The 22,544-nt window shown below is 35.7% G+C and overlaps 1 protein-coding gene across 2 annotated transcripts in view; it reads left to right on the top strand.

Annotated features, from left to right (window-relative positions):
- Positions 1 to 22,544, top strand: part of LOC140441362 (rabankyrin-5) — a 456,167-nt gene that overhangs the window by 251,534 nt on the left and 182,089 nt on the right. For both annotated transcript variants that reach the window (XM_072532038.1, XM_072532039.1), the window contains one exon: positions 21,349 to 21,588. In XM_072532038.1, the coding sequence (XP_072388139.1) occupies positions 21,349 to 21,588 (240 nt within the window). The remainder of the gene's footprint in view (positions 1 to 21,348; positions 21,589 to 22,544) is intronic.

Raw genomic sequence — 22,544 nt, forward strand, 5'->3', positions numbered from 1 at the left:
TTTGTTATTAATCGGATGACATTTATGACTTTTATTAAATTTTGATAATCGTTACAAATCAAGTCTTTTAGTGACATATTATTCTTTTAATTTTTACTTCTCATTTATTGCCTATATTTTGTTTACAGTTCGGTACTCTCTTATCAACTCCAAACCTTAATCATCGTTACTTGTACATATATATACTACAGTTACTAGGTTCGAGAATATTCTGGCGTTGTCCCACCTCTAATTGTCTCATCGAAGGAACCATCGAAGACGGGCGGTATTGACATGCCGATTCTTACGTTTTCTAGATTCGTCCTTCTAAGAATTATGACGTATCGGAGATGAGCTATTTCGTTACACTGCTCCCCTCTTAAATCTGATCGTCCCGATCAGCAACTCTATATGTAGGCCCAGGATGGCGGAATCTACAGGACTCCAGCTCTGCATGAACCCTTTAGAAAGAAATAACAGTCTACTGACTTTGAAGGATACAATCTCATCGGGTTAATGCAACACACAGTAATTCGTACGCCGGTTTCTCGGAAGATCACTTCAAGCATGCTTCTGACAATCTTCCAGTCCAGATTATCTAGTGCATGGCCTATCTTGGGTAAGGCCAAATTCTGGATGTCGTAATTGCACACAATTTTCTTCAAATTAGTTAGAGCACGCCATATATCCTCGTAGCTTGCCCTGTCTGTATACGACTTCCTGGTCACCATATATAGCAAAGATCGAGAACCATCTTCTAATCTCAGTACTCTTCCAACTTTAGGTTGCTGGTTTTTTAACTCGTCCAAACGACCGAATTTCTTATAAAATACGGATGAGATTCCTTTAGTCATCTCAAGATCTTGGGCAACACAGTGGGCTAGAGAGACGTTATGCGGAACACTAAAAAGATCCTGCTGAACTTCTGTGGTCACGCCGAATCTAGCACTCTTTCTCTCTGCGTAATTTGACATAAATTCATTAAAGCTTGGTCGCCGGTCATCTTTGATCTCATGTTGAAGGGTTCGTGCTTCTTCTGTTTCATTTGAGCCAGCATATGGTGCAAGACGATTTATGTGAACTACTTTTGGTTTACCTTTCGGCAACTTCTTAATTCGGTATATTACGTCTTTTATTTTCTTTTTAATTTCATATGGACCTTCCCATTGTCTTTGCAGTTTGGGAGACAAGCCTCGACGACGTTGTGGATTATAAAGCCAAATAAGATCACCTACTTCATAGCTTTCACTCTTGCATCGAGAATCATATTGATCTTTCATTCTGTCACTGGCTATCTGGATGTGTTGTCGGGCAAGTTCATGAATGTTGTTCATTCTTAGCTTCAGGCGGTCGACATAATCTTCGCTTGCAACATGTTCTTCGGAAGGTCTGCAGCCATACTCTAGGTCGCAGGGTAAACGAACTTCACGACCTAACATCAGGCAGGTTGGAGTCTGGCCTGTAGTTTCATTCACGGCCGAGCGGTAGGCCATTAGGAATAAATGAATATGCTAGTCCCAATCTCTTTGATGTTCTGATACAACCTTGGATAGGTGTTTACCCATTGTTCGGTTCATTCTCTCGACCATTCCATCTGATTGAGGATGCAGGGGTGTCGTTCTGGTCTTATTGACACCAATCAATTTACAAACGGTTTGGAAAAGAGTTGACTCGAAGTTTCGCCCTTGGTCGGAGTGGATCTCCAAGGGAACACCAAATCGGCTAAAGAATTCTTTAACAAGTACCTCTGCAACGGTAGCAGCTTCTTGATTTGGTATCGCATAAGCCTCAGTCCATTTCGTAAAATTATCCATGGCTACCAGGATATATTTATTTCCTCATATCATATATATCATTTGTCTCTGGAAGTGGACCTGCAATGTCGATTGCTACTCTTTCCATAGGACTACCAACATTGTACTGTCTCATGGGTGCTCTCTTTTTACCAGCTGGACCATTACTGGTTGCACACAGTTCACATTTCCGGCACCATCTTCTTACATCATCTTTACAGTTCACCCAATAGAACCGTTCTCGAACCTTTTGCAGAGTCTTCGTGATACCAAAGTGTCCACCTGATGCACCGTCATGCAACTGACGCAATACTTCTGACACTTTACTTTTAGGTACAATTAACTGAAGCTTAGTTTCTGTACCATCATCGTTCTCAAAGGTTCTATACAGAAGATCATCTTTCAGCACTAGGCAATTCCATTGGCTCCAGTAACACTTGACTTCTGGACTACATGCACTAATGTCTTGCCAAGAAGGTCTTTCACTTCGACGCATCCAATCCAATACTCTTTTTATACATGGATCATCTGCTTGAGCGTCTTGTAGCTGTTGAGGCTGCCATTGCTCGTTAATGACGGTGGTTCGTCTCACGGGGCAAAGTCGTTCTTCTAATTTAAGACTTTTTGTCTTTCTTCCCAAGACTTTTCTTCCCTCTACTCTTCCTTGCATGATGACGCGTAGAAGAGATTCTAATAGATTGGGGGTTTATAGCGTGATAATTTATGGATTGAAGCTGTAATTAAATCTAATATACCCCTCTAATGAATTGTCTCCACTCTGATAAATGCTGTCACCATTGTAGAAGACGTCTGTTTCAATCTCCTTATCAATGCCTCTACAATTCTTAGGGGATACTTATCCCTGCGAGCGGGGCAAGGCTTACTGGCTCCACTAGTCTGAACTGACTGGTTTCGCCCTCGCGGATTTACAAGAGGGTAGAGAAATTTTTGGAAAGGAAGGAATTAAGGACTTCTTGGTCTCAGGTCCTGCAAAGAGTGAGAGGCTATGGGCTTACGTTAGAAGCCGGGACACTGCATAGCGAAAGGTGTATCTCTTCTAGTCTCGACCTGTAACGGCCAGGAATAACAAAACAACTTTCGAATTTACAATGTATTAACTAGACTTTACATTACAAATATCAGTTATGACCAAAATGTTCGATCAGGCGCGAAGGGAGACGAGAAGAGACAAGCAAGGAATTAAAGGTCAGACAATTTCCGTGCTATTAGATATACGTGGGGTTAGTATATAGAGATCTTAGTTACCTCTGCGTATCTAGGCTCTAGCTAGGGAATACGCCTCCAGTCTACCGGGATTTGAGATTTCGTACCTTCGAATCTCCAGTTGCCGACACTTTATACGTCACACTACCCCGTCGAGTTAAATAACGCGTCCACTGTCTGCGTGTCTTCCGATCTCCACACTATGGCGTGGAGCTGCTGCGTGACCACTTCCCACTAACGCCGCTGGCCCCGTTGTTCGCCTTTTTTATTAGTCCCTGTTCTCAATTTTCAGTCGTAGTACCAAGGTCGCGTTATTGTTTTTTTTTGCTGACTGATCCTCGTGTTGTATATCGGCGGAGGTCTATGTTTTGAAACGTGATTTAAACAACCTTGGTGGCCTGATATTTGAGACTCGTGTACTGCATTTAACTGGGTCGAGTTTTCAATCCTTGTTTAATGAAAAATGTTTACGTAAATATGTTACCTACTAGCTATGAATTTATTTGTTCTTTTAATCAATTTGGAATATGTAATAATTTCTTAAATAATTGTTTCTCTTTACTAGGCTAATTGTCTCTTAATTTTTCCTTCTTTATTTCCTTGCTATATTTCCATTACATTACTCCCTTCGCAAAAAAAGAAATGGCCTGAGAGGCCTTTTCCTTTTCCAACCCATAATAATTATTCTACTTACATCTTACATTACTTATATCCTACTATACTCTTTTATATTAAGTCCCAATTATTGTGTTATATTATATTGTTTCTTAAGAATATTGTGCGGTGGTCAGCGAATGTATCGTGCTGCCCCCGTATTATACCTATGTGTATGACAAGTTGAGTTACTTTTGTATTAAATTCTTATTGAAATTTACAAGTGAAACATTCTTGACTTATTACTGTGTTTTGTGACTACATGTGTCACTTATTCTAAATTCTAAAATTCTAAAATTATTCTATCCGAATGTAACTCGCTTTTCTCGGCAATCGCGGTTTTGCTTATGATCGTTCACTATCGACGTATCCCTGTGGGGATTTTCGCACTTCACTCGCGTCGTCTTGGCTTTAATGTCCGTTTGCCAATTTTCACGTACCGCGTTAACTATCTTGTTAGTGCTGTCTATCTCCATTGGGTTGCTCTCGCTGGTTTGGTCTTTTCTGGTTGGTACTGGTTTACTTTTTGCCGCGTTATATATATATATATATATATATATATATATATATATATATATATATATATATATATATATATATATATTTAGGGATTCTACAGTATTCACTGCCTTCCCTCGCTCAACCGTTTCCATCTCTCTCTGTTGTTCCATTCTCCATCGTTTAGTCCTCTCTTACTCATGGCGTCGTCTACTTCGTTCCTCCAGGATTTTCGGGGGGATTTCCTCTTTTCCTCCTTCCTATGGGGCTCCATTCGGTTATTCTCTTTATCTGCCGCGTTATACTTCTGACAAATTGGTGTCTGGTATGTGTTTGCTGCATCTCTTTGTCCAATGTTCATCTTCTGATTCTGGTTGCTCATTGCTTGTATTCAGGTGTATATTTTGTTCTTCGTTCTTTGATTTTTGGTGTCGGTGTATTACCCAGTTGGTGAGGTTTGTCCATAACCCTGCTATGATTATGTAGCTGCATCCTATTGTTTGGTATATTCTTAACCCATTCAGTATTATTCCACAAGCATATATAATTGTTCTATATATTAAATATACGCCAATTAAGCTACTGGTGATATTTCCTAATGTGGATAACCATCCCCATATTCTATTGAGGGTGGAGTGAGCGATCTCCTTTAGTTCATTTTCGTCAAATATTTTGGTTAATGTGTACCCTTGATTTATTGTCTCTAGGCCTGCTGTTCTTCTGGTGATTATGTTCTCTACTGCTTTTCTTTCTGATCCGAATGTGACTATCCTTTGTGCGTCTTGTATTTCTTGTTGTGTGTATATTCCGCCAGCTGCTAATGGTTGTAGTGGTACCATGTCTATTAATGATTCTGTTTCTACTGTGATTTCTGTTGGATTGACTGCCTTGGTTGGGTCTGGTGTCAAGCTGATCCATTGTTCTTCTACGTAGTACATCGGAGGTGTTACATGGTTGCAATCTATTTCTTCGGCGTAATCTTGGATTATTCTTGTTACTGGTGACATAAATTTTGACTGGTTTAGTAGTGAGATCGGTAGTTCATGGAAACATTTGTTTGTTCTTCGTATGGTCACTGGTTTCGGTATGCATTGCATTATGTAAAGTACTTCTCCTAGTACTCTTCCAGTGTACCCTGGCATGTTCTGCATAAGTTGACTGACAGCGTTAGGTAGGGATGGGGCCATTAGTAATCTGTTTTTTAAAATTTCTCTCTTTGTTTGACATCGCCGCAGTACTGTGTCTAAGTATAGATTCTCTATTTCTCTTTGGTAGGCTTGTTCGGTGTAAAGGAATTTGCTATTTATGTAGGTCATTAGGTCTACGTTTTGGGGAAGGAGTGGCATACTAGGATTTATTTTGTTGTTTACGAGGAAATTTATTAGGATTCGGGGGTGTTCAGTTTGCCATACCTCTGTATTACATATTATAGCCCTTTTGTGTAGCGTTAGAGCAAATATGTTTTTATCTTGTTCTACTATTACCAGCTCTTCTAGGGATTGTTTGTTAGTGATCTTTTCACCGTGCCCTTTATAAAGTTGTGACAATTGACTTTCACAACTGTTGTCTTTGTATTGTTCCCAGGTTATTTCGCCTATTGTAGAGTCGAAGCAATAGCCATTGATGAATGGACATGTTACTCCCTCTCGTAGGTGGATTTCTTCTGCCTGGTTGTGGTTGCTGCTTCCAAGAATAAGATAGTTAATAATGTAATCGGTTTTGAACGGTATCCTATTTTCAAATGTAATTTTTTTAAAATTCAAGACTATTTCTTAACTATTTCCTAAAATTTTAAAATAATTCCAAGATAAAGTTTATCTTTATTTTTCTTTTTTATTAAACAAAATCACCTGTTGTTTGTACTTTACAATTGTTTATTGTAATTATGTTTCAAGGCTAATTACATTTTGCTGAGCGGCAGTCTTTGTTGCAAATTTACGTACTGACCTATAATATGCATTCTTGGTATTCGAACTACGTTTTGACTATACTGCATTTTTGAAATTGCTGACGATATCTAACTTGACCTTTAAAATTTTTTTTATATAAAATTGCTTAGTTTTATGATAAAATAATAATCTTGTATTTCTATTTAGTGATTTGTTTGTCCACGTTAGTTTTTAACTATTTTTAGTTTAATTTTCGAGCCTGCCCTATTTATACTTTCAAAGAAAATTATTTTCATTAACTCTATTTATTTTTTAACTGTGAATGAGTATATTACCTGTGTTTGGTCTTTCGTCCCTTGTTGTTAATGGCGAATTTTCTTACCTATTAACATGTGTACTTCTATTAGGAAGGGTGACGACCATATTCCAATCCGTCGTTACATTTATACTGGATTGCAAAACCTACCCTTTCTATGGTTATTTGTTTTTCATATTTTCGGATTATGGGAGCTAACATTTTCCTTGCTAATGTGGTATGACGGTAGAGGATTGTGTCACAGCCACAATAATTTCTTACGGGGGGTGAACAAGGTTTAGAGACACTAAATAATATGTCAGGAGATGATGTGGGGTGTTTGCAAACATTATCGAATGCACATCGGAACAATAATACGTTCCAACAAGGCAAGTATGATTCTATTCGCTTGATGATGTATGGAAATTGCTGGTAAGATATAGGGAATTTGGGTGTCTCGTCTGAGAATCTGAAACCGACGTCTACTTCGTCGTACCAAGTGTTTCGGCGTTTTTCTGCCTTCTTCAGACGCCATTCTAGCGCTCTGATTCGGCGTTTTTCTTTCCTTCTTTCCGTGTATATTTTCTGTGGGTTTTCTGGGGGCGGTCTCCACGCAAGCGTCCTTGCGCTGGGTGCCTTGCCCAATTTGTCTTTTTGAATTCGCAGGTCAAATTCCTGAAAATTCCTCTCTGCACATTTGCACAATACGCTATAAGCTGGCATTGTACAGCTGGAGCAGCTTCCATTAACTACTTCTGTTAATATAGGAAACCAGTATGTGGTATTTACCCATCTGTTAGTAACACCACCAATAATGTGTTTGCCTCGGCAAACATTAAATTCTTGTTTTATTTCCGTGATTGTGTCGGGATCGGTGATTACATCGCCGCTGAAAATGTCGTTCGCTAATGCGTTTGACATTAGAGCTATTTCACAATAGCAGAAAACAGCTAGTGCTGTTTCTCTGAGTTGGGGGTCATTTACGAGATTGTTAGCTTTTGACATCGCTTCCTCATTTTCTAAAACGTCGCCATGAAAATTGAAGTTTTGGTCGCCTTCCATTTCAGTGTTTTACAACACCTCCGTTCCTAGAAATGATAATACTTGCTATACGGTGATAATGAGACTGTCATTGAAAGAAAGTTTATTTATAATAGAACGCGACTGATGAGCGAGATAATATGCAGAGTATGTTACGTTAGTTTATTACTGTTGTAATGTATATTTTTGATTTATACCTGGTAATGATATTCTTCTATATCGGATTCCTTACTATATTAAATTTATTGTTAAAATTTTAGCATTATTCGAGCGGCCGTCTCTTGTAATACCGAGCTTTTAACCTTTCTTGTCGTTGATTGATATTTTCCTTATTGGTCTTCTGCGTCGAAAAACGTTTCTGCGTTCTCATCATCCTGTGTTATTATTGTTGTCTCATTTTTATTTCTTATTCTGTTGTATGAGTTCCATCCTTTCTTTTTCGTTTTATGGAATATGCAGCAACATTTTCTTTCGGGCTTGCTGCCTAATCTATTCCTTATTCGTTCTGATCTTTTTGGTTGGCTGATGTCTCCCTGGCTTCCTTTTCTTCTTCTCGGCGGTTTGTTAAGTGAAGTTCCTGGTCCCCATAATGGCAGTGTTGCCACCTTCGAAGGGTCAACTCCTTCGTCTTCCGTTTCTTCTTTTCCTGATTCTCCTATTTCTTCTTCTTCTTCCGTGGAGTAATCAATTGTTTCATTCTCGTAATATTTCTTTAACCTATTTACGTGCACTACCTGTCTATTTTTTCCTTTTTTTGTACCCAGTGCATACGTCACTGGTCCGACTTTTTCTATAATTTCAAATGGTCCTATCCATTTTTTTTGTAACTTCTTTGAAAGACCTGTCGTGCTACTTAAGTCTCTCAGATATACTTTGTCTCCTTCTTCAAATTCTCTTAATTTCTGTGTTTTTATTGTATCTTTCTAACCTTGACTCTTTAGCTTTTTCTATATTCTCCTGCGCTTTTGTATATACTATTTTCATTCTTGCTTCTAACTCTGCTGCATAATTTTCGTCTAAATCGTACCTCTTCCTGTGGGGTTGTGTTATGAGATCTAAGGGTAATGTTTGTTTTGTTTCGTGTAACATATAGTATGGTGTGTATCCTGTGGAAGAATGTATACTCCCTCGATAAGCCATTAATACGTACGGTATCCATTGATCCCAGTCTCTTTGATTATCCGCGATATAGTGCGAAAGCATGTCCTTTATAACTCTGTGCAATCTTTCAATCTGTCCGTTCGTTGTAGGTGCATAGCTGGCTGTGTATAACCTTTTAATTTTCAATACATCGCAAACTTCTTTCATAACTTGTGACATAAAATTGCTTCCTCTGTCGGTCAGTAGTTTCTGAGGGGTTCCATGTCTGCATATTATTTGCTCCACGAATGCTTTTGCGACCGTTGCAGCTTTTTGATCTGGTAACGGTATAGCTTCACAATATTTCGTAAGGTGGTCCTGAAATGTAAGTAAATATCGATTTCCATTATGTGTCACTGTTAGAGGCCCTACTATGTCCATTGACGTGATTTCCCATGGTTTAGTGACTGCTGTAAATTTTTGTAATGGCGCTTTTCTGAGATGCGGGGAAGTTTTCCTTCTGTTACACGAATCGCATTTTTGACAATAATTTGTAACGTCCGCTCTGAGGGTTGGCCAATAAAATCTACCTGCTATTGACGTTATCGTCTTTTGTTGTCCCTTGTGGCAATGTAGCGGTGTGTCGTGGAAATCTTCTAAGACTTTTCTAACTAGTGTCTTGGGTATTACTAATTTCTCTGCTCCTCCTTTCTTGTCACAATGATAGAGCAGTCCTTCCGTGTCTATGTAATAATTTTCTTTGCATTTTTCTTCTCCCATTTCCATTTGTTGTATAATACTTTTGCAAAAGGTGTCTCGTTGTTGTTTATTCCTCAAGTTATCTTTATCCCAGACTGGTTCCCATTGTTCTTCCTCCTTGAATGATAGAATTTTCTTTTCTCTCTTCGGCTTTACTACTTCTACTTTTATGTTTGAGTTGTAGAAAATAAATTTAGCCATTTTGCTTATTTCCTCGCAATCTAATCCGTTAAGTTGCTTCTCTGAATATATTACCGTAATCTGATTTTCTTTATTCTGTTCACAATCATTTTTTAAGTTTCTTAGGCTTTCCCAAACGTTCTGATATGATGACTAGCATTCTGGTCTTGCCTTTTCTATGATATAGTAGAGATTCTTTTCTGGTACGTTCCATTGTATTATGCTGCATATTTCATGATCTTTCGGTATCACTGGTTTTCCAAACACTTCTGTGAGTTGATTTGTTACGGGGTCCCCGATGTGTCCTTCTCGTGGTATGAATATTGCTAATGGTTGATCGTCTGGTGTTGTTATCGGGTTTTCTTCTTTAATCATACTATTTTGGATTCCTGGTAAGGTATTAATTTTTTTGTACTCTAAATATTCGTCATATGTGGTGTCTATGAAATTGTTGGTTGTGTCGTACATTCTACTGAGCGCATCTGCGTTTCCGTGCTTGCGTCCTGGTCTGTGAATGACTTCGAAATCATATTCTGCTAGAGTAAGTGCCCATCTGGTTAGTCTGGAACTAGGATCTTTAAGTGATAGTACCCATTTTAGTGGTCGATGATCTGTAATGATTGTAAATTTTTTTCCATGTAAGTAGCATCTGAATGTTTTCACTCCGTATATTATTGCTAATAGTTCTTTTTCCGTGGTGGAATAGTTTAGTTCGGCCTTGTTGAGTTTTCTGCTTGTGTAAGCGATCGGTTTCTCTTTTCCTTCTCTTATCTGGCTTATTATAGCTCCTACACCTATATTGGATGCATCTGTTGATAATATAAACGGTTGATTGAAATCTGGAAATATGAGTAATTTGTCAGATGTTAGGATTCCTTTTAATGTGTCGATCGCTTTTATTACTTCTTCAGATATTTTGAACTTTACGTCATTTTTCGTTAATTCTACCAAAGGGGCTGATATTTCCGTTATATTGGGAATGAATTTTCTATACCAATTTACAAGTCCTAAAAATGATCTAATTCCTTTGACATTTTTCGGTAACGGGTATTTGTGCACTGCTTCCAATGTTTCTGGATCTGGGGAGATTCCTTCCTGTGTTACTATGTGTCCCAAATATTTTACTTTTTGCAAAATAAAATTGCATTTCTTTGGTTTCAATTTTATGTTAGCGTCGCTTAATCTTTCGAAGACTTCTTCTATTTTCTTTATGTGGTCCATTTCGCCCGAATAGTTGAATAGTATAATATCATCTAGATATACCATGCAGAATATTCCTGTGAGTCCGGCTAGTGTGGCGTTCATAAATCGCTGAAAAGTTGCTGGGGCGTTCGCTAAGCCAAAAGGCATTTTCGTATATTCGTAGTGTCCGTGGTATGTACTGAATACTGTTAGTGGAATGTCTTTTTCTTCCATGTCTACCTGGTGGTAAGCGTCCGCGACGTCTATTACTGAAAATAGCAATTTCTCTCCTGCTTGATATCCTTGTAGAAGGTCATTTATGTTTGGCAAGGGGTAATATTCTTTCTGTGTTACTGCGTTTAATCCTCTGTAGTCTATGCACAATCTTATTTTCTCTGTTCCGTCCGGTTTCTGCTTAACAATCAATACTACTGGGGCGCTCCACTGACTGGTTGATTCTCTTATGACTTTAGCTTTTAGTAGTAGTTCTATTTCTTTCTTGAGTGCTCCTCTTTGTTGATAAGGCATTCTATATGGGGTCTTGAAAACTGGTTTTGTGTCTGGTTCTAGAGTAATGCTGTGTTTGACTTTCGATGTGCTTGTAATAATCTCGTCGTCGTCCGTAAAAATGTGGTTATATTTTCTTATTACTTTTATTAATTCTTGTCTTGCTTCCCTGGATAGGTGCTCCATTTCGAATCCATCTTCAATCCATTTATTGTTTGAGACATCAAATTTGGAGATTGTTTCTGCTTTCTTTTGTTGTTGTTCTACAATACATTCTGATGCTATTCCAATCTTCTCTCCTTTTCTCAAAGTTATGCTTTGGAACGATGCATTTATTAGTCTTATGGGGATCATTTCCTTATTATCCACTACTGCATTATCCATTCGTATGAAGTATGGCCCATTTTTTTGTGATTTACAGACTATTGTCGGACCATCTATTTGTTTTCTGATTTTCCCCATTGTGACGACTTCGGATCGGGCAGGTATGGCTAGCTCTTCGTTCAGTACTATTGGAGACTCTTTGTTTTTTGAGTAGTATTCATGTTAGTTATCTTCATTCATTAGATTTGTATCGTTGGTTCGTGGTTCGATCTTCTTGACCTTTTCTGATTCGTTGTTTTTGTCGACTGGTATCTTTTCCAAGTCCACTTGTTTTTTTTCGGCTTTTTTATCTTTTCTCTTGTTTCTCCTATTTCGTCTCGTTCTTTGTTTGGGTTCCGTTTCTTCTACCTTTGACTGATCATTTTTCTGTTGTGTTTCATTGATGTGGTGTACTGTTTCTTCCTGATTGTGTTGTGCCGTTTCTAGCCGTTTTCTTTTATCATCTGTATTTTGTTTCATGTCGTTTTTCCTTCTTTGCTTTGTTCCTTTATTTGCAGAGATTCTAGTTTTTTCTGTCCTTTTCATTTTGTTCCTGCTGTTCGATGTTTTTGTAGTGGTTGGTTGCTGTTCTGGTGACACCCTTGGCATTTGGGATTCCTTTTGTGTCTCCTTTTGTTTATTTGGTCGCTCTTTCTTGATGTGTTCTGTCCGTTTGCGTTCGGTAAGTTTTTCCTGTCTTCTTTTATAACACTTTTATGTTGTTTTTCCAAAAATTCTTTTACTGTTGATAACCATTTGTTCCATTCTTGTCTTGTGGTTTTGTGGTTATTGTCGTATGCTTTTACCGTCATAACTTCCATTATCTCTCCTGCTGTGATCATTGGAATTGATTGTCCCCATAATATTAGTGAAGGTTCGTCTTCATATGAGATGATTGCTTTGTGGCTTGCTAAAAAGTCTCTACCTAATAACATTGATACTTCGCCTAGCGTTATGTCGCTACAGACTATGAATCTGGCTTTTGTTTTCCTGCTTTTGGGTGTTGTTTGTATGTCCACATATGCTGTTCCGTATATATCTATCTCATGTCCTGTTATCCCTCGTAGCGATAGTGATTCCGTGATTTCTGGGTTTATATCTTCATCTTGTATTAGTGATTTCCTTATCAATGAGAACGCGCCGCCCGTGTCTATCATGGCGGAGAGTTTTCTTCCATTAATCGTGAGTGTTATTACATAGGGTAGTTTTGTTTCTGTGCCGACATCGATGTGTTCTATTTTGTGTGTGCCCCTCGTAATTTTTCCATTTTGGCCACTGGGTGAGGGCTTATTAGTGGCCCTGGTTAGTTTAAATTTTGGTTGCGGTTCTTGTTATGTTGACTTTCTCGTGTTTCTTGTTTTCTTCTATCCTCGTTCCTGTCCCTGTTGCTGTTCCATCTGTTTCTATCCTTTCCTTGCGAATTGTCTCGTTGCTTGTTTGTGTAATTATTCCTTCCATATTTTTGCGTGTATGTTTTTGTCTCTTGCCTACTTTTTGGCTGAGTGTCGTTAGGTTGGCTTGTTCTTCTGTTAAGTAAGCAATTTCTTGCCCAGTGTCCTTCCTTTCCACATTCAAAGCATTCTTTTCCCGTTTTCTTAGCTAGATTGGCTCCTGTCCAGCATTCCTCTGTGAAGTGTCCCTTTTTCCCACATTTGTAACATTTGACTTCTTGTGCTGCTGGTGATAACTGCTCCCTTGTCCTTGTTCTGCATTCCCTTATGAGATGCCCTGTTCTGTTACAGTAATGGCATCTTTGTTCTTCTCTTATGGCTGATACTCTGGCTGTATTCATCCTTCCTTGTATCATCATTAGATTTATCTCCTGTAGTGTTACTATTTCCTCTGCTTTTTCCAAGAATAAGTTCGGCTCTTTTAACAGTAAGATGCCTGTTTCTTTCATCAGATCTCTTCTGAGTCCTAGTTTAAATTGGTTAAGTACCAGTTCTTTGTTTTTCTTCCTAATACCTGGTTGCTCTTCGGTTGTTGCTCCTTCCAAATCTTCTTCTAGAACTCTGGCAGCTAGTATTCGTAGCCTTGTCGTAAAATCTGATACGCTTTCGTCGTGTCTTTGGAAGCAATTTGAGAGCATCATTGTCCTCTCTCCTGGCAATTTTTTTGGTGCAAATTTTTGAATTAGCTTCGCTTTTAAATCTCCGTAGTTCAGGTTATCTAATGTTGGATCTGATTTGAAAAATTGGTACGCCGGTCCTGTTAATTTGAATTTTAATATTTGTAAGGTATCCTCTTCTTTCCATTTATCTAATTGTGCGCGCTGTTCTAGTTTCTCGAAGTATCGAATGGGATCCTTTGTACTGAAATCTGCTAGGGTGGCCGCGACAACTCCTAGGGGTTGCGGTGGCCATGATATCGTTACTGGGGTAATAGGCGTTGCTTGTGGCATGTTGAAAAAAATAATTTTTCTTTTATATATGTTTATACTTTTATACTTTCTTCAAAATACTCCTCGAGTAAAAAAAATATATATATGGCACACTTAATTCATCAAAACAAAATTGAACTTGATATGTAAACAGTCATTTAATAAAACTCAACTAATGCTGTTTTGCATTTTTTTTTCCAACATAAGGTGCACTCGACACTGTGAACTTGACCTAGTAACTTAAATTCCTTATGTTCAACTTCTATTTACGTAAATAATGTATACTTATATATTTAGTAAGTATTAAATGGTAACTTTAAGAATTAAAAAAAAACATAAATATTTAGAGAATATAAATGGCTGTCAAATAAATAAATTAGAATTGTTATCTCAAGTAAAATCAACTGTAAGGTAGTAGCAAAATCATTTAAGTTGTCCTCCCTTTAATTCATTATAAAAGCGATTCACCTACCTTTTATGGCCTCTTGGAATTTTTTGGTTTTAGGACGGGATTGTTATGAAGGTATTTTCTCGCGATAAAAAAAAAATCTACTCGCTAAAACGAGATTTGTGCTACCACACGAAAATTATTTAGTACTTGAGTGACCTGACGGAAGTTTTGCAAACTGATTTCTTTGCTTATACTCTAAAATTATTTTTTTTTCTTTTTTAAGTTGATCGAGGGTCTGTATGTCTCTGGACGCAAAACGTCAATGGTAAAAAAAGAGAAAGATTTTCAGAAAAGAAGTCCTGTACATAAAATAATATTCGCTGAATATTGTACTGTTTCTATACTAGAAGAAAAATTTTGGAATGCCACTGGCGAAGCAAGATTTCAACGATGGAAAAAAATTCTTATAAGTATAAAAAAAAGCTTGCAAAAGTTTACCAAAAAAATAGAAAACTGTAGAAGTGCCTTAATCATCCCTAATTTCCGAATTAATTTCTCCAAACCGGGTCCGCTGTCACCATTCTAATAGATTGGGGGTTTATAGCGTGATAATTTATGGATTGAAGCTGTAATTAAATCTAATATACCCCTCTAATGAATTGTCTCCACTCTGATAAATGCTATCACCATTGTAGAAGACGTCTGTTTCAATCTCCTTATCAATGCCTCTACAATTCTTAGGGGATACTTATCCCTGCGAGCGGGGCAAGGCTTACTGGCTCCACTAGTCTGAACTGACTGGTTTCGCCCTCGCGGATTTACAAGAGGGTAGAGAAATTTTTGGAAAGGAAAGAATTAAGGACTTCTTGGTCTCAGGTCCTGCAAAGAGTGAGAGGCTATGGGTTTACGCCTCCAGTCTACCGGGATTTGAGATTTCGTACCTTCGAATCTCCAGTTGACGACACTTTATACGTCACACTACCCCGTCGAGTTAAATAACGCGTCCACTGTCTGCGTGTCTTCCGATCTCCACACTATGGCGTGGAGCTGCTGCGTGACCACTTCCCACTAACGCCGCTGGCCCCCTTGTTCGCCTTTTTTATTAGTCCCTGTTCTCAATTTTCAGTCGTAGTACCAAGGTCGCGTTATTGTTTTTTTTGCTGACTGATCCTCGTGTTGTATATCGGCGGAGGTCTATGTTTTGAAACGTGATTTAAACAACCTTGGTGGCCTGATATTTGAGACTCGTGTACTGCATTTAACTGGGTCGAGTTTTCAATCCTTGTTTAATGAAAAATGTTTACGTAAATATGTTACCTACTAGCTATGAATTTATTTGTTCTTTTAATCAATTTGGAATATGTAATAATTTCTTAAATAATTGTTTCTCTTTACTAGGCTAATTGTCTCTTAATTTTTCCTTCTTTATTTCCTTGCTATATTTCCATTACAGTATTTATCGTTTCGAACTATGTGGCCCAGATACGATGTCCAGATAGACAATTCGTCTTAACGCTTCTTCGTTTGAGACTTTTGCAGCCCAAGGAATTTTAAGAATACGCCAATATAGCCACATTTCGAATGCCTTTAATTTTTTACAGATTTGGCTTTCAGGGTCCAAGCTTCTACCCCATATAGCAGTTGCGACCATACATAACATTCGACGATCTCAATCTAATAACCATACTCAATTTCTTATTTGTAAACATTGACTTTTATCTGTTTAGTTTAGTCCTATCTTTTTGCTTTATCTGTTAATGATTTCTATAAGAATTTGTAAATCGTCTATATTTTCTGTCATAATTGGGGTTTAGTCTGCAAGTTTTATGTTATTAATGATGCTCACTCCATTCCTTACTTCTTTCCCATAGTGTCTCCTAAAATATTAGTTAATAGTGAGAGTACACATTAAATAATTGTGGTGACAACACACATCTCTGGCTGACTCCTTTTTGAATTTCTGCTTGATTTGTCTCACTATCTTTCACCCGCATGACCGCTGTTTGATTTTAGTAGATTTTTTATTAAATTAATATCTTGGTATCTAGGTGTATGTGTTTTAATGCATGTATGGGCTTACCAGGTTGAACTATGTCAAATACTTTTGAAAATCTATATTAGATATGAATAAGTTTTCATTATAATCTCTGCATTTTTGTAATAGTACCACCATTGCGCACAATTCCTCTTTTGTTCCCAATCCACCTCTAAATCCAAACTATGTGTTGTCCAATTGTTCTTCACATTTTTTATTGACAGACGATTTAATTTTGTTATTAATCGGATGACATTTATGACTTTTATTTAAATTTTGATAATCGTTACAAATCAAGTCTTTTAGTGACATATTATTCTTTTAATTTTTACTGCTCATTTATTGCCTATATTTTGTTAGTTATTTTTAAAGTAAATATATGATGAGTAAAAACGAATTGATCAAGAGTAGTGAATCGATGCCAAGAGCCGCTATTCTATGAAGCTACCCTTCACGACGCCATCTTGTGGCGCTAGTTCCGTGACGCTCACCTCAGCATTTTACTGTAGAGAGAAAAAAGTAATACAATGCCAGTATAGAAGCTACGCTTCAAAAATATGCCATAAGCAAAGATATAAAAGTATTCTTGTCATTATATTATATTGCATACTGTATTATTAACAAAATTTTTCATAATACATTCTGATATACGCTTTCTCTTGCCGCTAACGAACAGAAGTTTTTATTAACTTTTCGGTAATATAATTATGTAGGTATTCAGATTTTTAACTTCTTACTCAGATTTTTAACTTCTTACCATAATGCTAGAGTACAAAAGTAGTTATACTCTACTGTATTTTTTTCATGGGGGTTTTATTTTCTAACTGTGTGATGGATTCTTGTATTTCAGTTCGTACGATTTGGTTTAATTAATTTAATTATATTTCTGGAGTTACAAGGTTATACTCAGTTATAAGCTTGTTATGTTTCTGTTGTTTCGTTTATTTATCTGAGATATGTTATTCATTCTTCTCTAGGGATGTACTAAATCTCAATCAATTCTTTGATTTGGTTTTTGCCCTCTTTCACATCTGTTTCAAACCCTCCGGCGGACTTTTAGGTCTTCATTTTATCATCATCATCTTGGTGCTACAGCCCTTAGAGGGCCTCGACCTTCTCAAGCTTTCTACGCCATTCTATTCTGTCTCTCGCTTGCATTTTCCAGTTGCCGACTCCGATCTTCTCGGCATCTTGTGTTACCCCGTCCATCCACCTCAGCTTTGGTCTACCCAGTCTTCTCATTCCCAGGTCTTCATTTTATATAAGCATTTTTTTTTCTTAACATTTTACTTTTACCTCTTTTAATAAAGTGTGTTTATTTTTCTTTCTCAAAAAGCCTCTTTTATTTTTGTTTTTATGTTGGTATTACAATTTTTCAAATTAATTCGAAATTATTCCCACTTGATTCTTTTGTTTCAGTTATTGCTCTAGCCTAATTTGACATTTTTTCCCTTTAAATCATCAAATTTTCATGGTTTGTTTATATTTTGTTATAGTAAAATTCATATTTTCCACTAAGCCTAACATATGCAGCAGCAGTGTCATCAAACCGAAATAATCCAGTTGTGCATAATGTTTTTGCTGATCGATTTACAAATAAATTTTAACAAACACATCAAATTGATCATCCTTTTTACTTTCGTATACTATCATACTTATCCAAATTAAATTTTCAATTTCCAAAATCTTATAATACCTCCTCAATCCACAACCCTGCGCCATAGACAATATCCAAATATATAATCCTAAGAAAATCAGAGATATCATCAACCGTCATTAAACAAAAGTTTCATACACTATTAAACAGATATGGCAATACCTACAACGTATACACCGATGCGTTAAAAAATGAAGACAGAGTTGGAACAGCAATTTATTCGGAAGACACTTCAGTTAGTTTCAAATTGTCGTCAATTACAACCATCTTTTCGGCTGAATTATTCGCAATTCTAAAAGCACTATCGTTAATACAAAACAAAAACCAAGAAAGATGTATAATAATCACAGATTCTCTAAATTCATTACCCTCACTGACTCAATTGTACTGTGACAACCCCCTTCTACTTCTTATTAAAAAAGAACTTAAAAACATTTCAAATAAGAACATCCAAGTTCATTTTTTATGGGTGCCTTCTCATGTCAGAATTGAAGGTAACTAAGTTGTAGATAAACTAGATAAAAACGCACCAACTAACCTGATGTCCGAAGAAAGTAACATATTGGTACAAAACGATTTAAAACCATACTTAAAACAAAAAATAATTCAAAAATGGCAACAAACTTGGAACAACACTCCCTAAAGGCTATACGAACTCAACAAACATCCACATCTTTGGAAACCAAAAATAAAAGACAGAAGAGAGCATGTGATACTTACCCGTCTTTGTATCGGCCATACACGTATTACTCATGGCTATTTACTACAGCGCAAAAATAAACCAGTTTGTGAAGTGTGCAACCGTGTTCTAACGGTAAAACATTTTTTAATACAGTGTCCTAAATATAACAGTAAACGACTCAAATATAGCATACCCAACTGCCCTAGACGAAAATACAGATACCCAAAGAATAATTTCTTATCTTAAAGACTGTCAACTTCTTCATAAGATTTAAAACATACATTTTAATACACATACATATTATTATTATTAATGGTAAACTAATGTATATGCACTATTTGTATCAACTGTAACATTAATCTAAATACGCTAATGCCTCTGCGTGGTAGATGCGTTAAAAAAAGGTATTTATATTAGATTATAGATTATATTAGTTTTATATTGGATTAGATATTCAGTTTTGTGAAAGCACCTATCTTAGACAAATTGAAGGAGCGCTCCTAAGATTTTTCGGGGTTTGGCTTAAAATTAATTCGTAGTTTATTTTTATTATATCTAAGGCATCATTTAGATTTTTATTCACTTCAGCAACAAAAGTTTTCGTTGTGCAGTGTGTCTTCTACATGAAAGTCCTAGTATCTACTGGTATCGGTTAATCATTTGTGTAAATGTAATACAGTGTAGGTGCCATTACGCTACCCCAAGCGAGATCATTCATCTGCGTTCTTCATCTTACCATTGAATGATACGAAAAATCTTCTGTTCTGTAGATATACATATCTCCGGTTTTGGAGAAATGTCCTCTAATTTAATATGTGGTAAGTGGCATTTAGATTGACAAATACCACCCCTGATACCCAATATCTTTCGTACCCGTTGTTGCTTTTTGCAAAAACGGGTACGTTATTACGTACGTTAATAAGTATTACGAATAAAAATAAATAAGCAAGAAGAATATAAGTGAACTATATTTAAACCAAGTGACAGAAAAAAGAATATTATATATACATTTACTTCTAAATTAAAAATTAAATTTTGATATGCCTGACAACGAAAGATACAAAAACACAATTATTTAAAGTTGAAAATAATAGCTTGTACAAGCGACAAAGCATTTAAAACTATAAGACCGAACATATTATATGTAATTGTAATAGATATGTTGCCGAGAATCAAGTTACCCTAAGGTACCGAAATATTTCTTCTTTTAGTATCTGTCATAAGTGTATCCATGTGTTTATGTGTATCTAAAATATAGTATATAGGATATTGAATTCCCTACATTTAAAAATCGAAATATTGAAATTAGACAGTAAAAAATTGGAATTTTAAGAATGATTTATAAATTGTTATAATTTAAATTTTACTACTTCATGAAACAAATATTTTATACGTCATAAACTATAGCAGTCGAAACATCGGAACGTACATTTATATAATAAATATTTCAGTGGCAACGCATTTAAAAAAAATACTATAAATAAAAATGAACTCTTGCCTTATTATTATCTTATTAAACAAATATTGTACATCATAAAACGTAGCAATCGAAACATCGGAACGTACATTTATATAATAAATTTTTCAGTGTCAATGCATTAAAAAAAATACTAATAAATAAAAATGGACACCTGCCTTTTCCAAGTTTATAATAGACACTACTTAAGTTTAAAAATAATTAAAGCAAGTAATATAAATTACCACCGTAAAATATTTAACTACATTAACCAAGTATTTGTGAAATTTCTCGATGACTAAATTGATTGATATTTAAATAAATTTGAAGTTCCAAAACGTACCTGCTGTAAAATTTGAAAGTCTACGACTAATCAAATTATTGGCAACATCGCAAGAGTTTAGTTGTGTACGCGAAAGAATATATACGGATCCCAAAAGTGTTTTAACCTATTACAGAGTTCACTTAATCCTACGTGTTGCTCGGAGTCTACATAAAGAGCTACGCAGATAATAATATACACGGTGTATATTCTACTGGAGTTAGTATAATACCGTTTTAGAACGGAGCTTACATTAACCGCAAGATGTATATATATATATATATATATATATATATATATATATATATATATATATATATATATCAATCATGATTCCTACAAAATTAAATAAAATTAACATATTGTAATTACATATATACTTTAAATAAGTTAAGTTTAATCTTTTGTGAATTTCAAAATTTAATGGATTAACCTCATGTTGTAAGGTTTGGTGCTTGTTTTATACAATGTTTTTTAATTTTAATTTTATTGTATTTACTGATAAAATAATTATAACCGTATTTTAGCAGATCCTGAAGAAGCAAATAAATTTTGCGAAAGCTAGATAAAACAACAGAGAATTTTACTTATCCTGCCCTATTAATGACCTCAAAATAAAACTTTAATATATATATATATATATATATATATATATATATATATATATATATATATATATATATATATTAAATGTTCATCCAGTGCTGAGCTTTGTTTAAAATTTGAAGTTCCTAGCTTGTTACGAGCAAGCTAGTAAAAGTGTGTTAAATAGAGAGGATTCTCTAACATATATTTTTCGTTTTAAAATCTTTCATAATGTTTCCACAGATTTTTAGCAGGATCATATCAAAATTCTAGTTTTAAACAAATTTAAAAAATCTTTCGGCTCACTTTAACCAACCATGAACATATCCCTTCTGTGATAATTGTTTTTTTTTTCATTAAAGTAAACTAAAAATTAATATATTTTTTTTATTTAAGTACAACGGACTACGAAACACCTCTTCAATTAGCGATACATTGCCGGCTACGAGAAGTAGTTGATGCGTTATGTACAAGAGGTGTCGATATGTCAGCACCCGATAGACTCGGAAGTTGCGCTTTGTGGACAGCTCTGGACTCTGGACAAGAAGATATTGCAAGCATCCTTGTTAAACACGGAGCTGATACAGATTGTTGGGGATCTGGACCAGAGGGATGTCGGCAAACCCTTCTGCATAGGTAAGCAAGGCGATTATATAAACATACGTGATATCACATTTTGTTCTATAGATGTTTTAAATAAACTTTTCTGGATCGTTTGTTCTGACACCCTATGATTAGTCAAGTCGTCAGAGTTTTGATCTTTAAAAATTATACGAACAAGCTGAATTTTGCAGAGAATGTCAATTTTGGGACCCCAAAAAGATATAAAGAATTTATCATTTTTACCCAAAGGCTTTCCCCTAAAACCCCTCTCGGAGAGAGGGAAAACGGCAAAAAATCGATTTACCAAGAATCTGTACAAATATCTGTATCAAACAAATATTTCAAATAAAAAACGAAATAATTTTGAACAGAAACATTTATTAGCACTTTTTGTGTAGAATGAATCGTTGTCTCAGAAACAATGGTTAAACCGACCGGTGGTTTTCAATGTAAGTTATGCGGGCGAAATCAATTTTAAATAATAGTTCATCAATCAATAGGTCAGATCAACTCGACAGTAAAAATTCGATATCTTTTGATAAGATTGTTATATCGACAAAAATCAAAATGCGTTGTAAAGGTGAAAAGTGCAGCTTTCTTATAAAATTTTTGTATTTTGCCACAAATGTGGTCAAATTGTATAAAGGTGTTAAATAAATAAACGTTTTACTATTTTGTAAGATTCTCATGAGATCAATAAAATTTATTACTACCATTGACCAGCCCTATGGAATTTTTATTATTAGAACCCAATCTTCAAAATATATACTTGTGAGGCATTTGAAATATGCCCAAAAAATGCTAAATTTAAACATTCACATCAAAAACAATCACACGTCACGGAAAATGCTTCCACAAAAACACAAGTAGGTGAAATTTGTAGCTGAAGTTGTGTCGTTTCGAAAAACGTACTTTTGTATTCTAAAGAGCAGTTTTAACCGTTAGATGGTTTGTAATGTGAAAGTTTAAATTTAGCGTTTTTTTTTTAA

Source organism: Diabrotica undecimpunctata, chromosome 5 (genome assembly GCF_040954645.1).
Source record: "Diabrotica undecimpunctata isolate CICGRU chromosome 5, icDiaUnde3, whole genome shotgun sequence".
NCBI classification, from domain to species: Eukaryota; Metazoa; Arthropoda; class Insecta; order Coleoptera; family Chrysomelidae; genus Diabrotica; species Diabrotica undecimpunctata.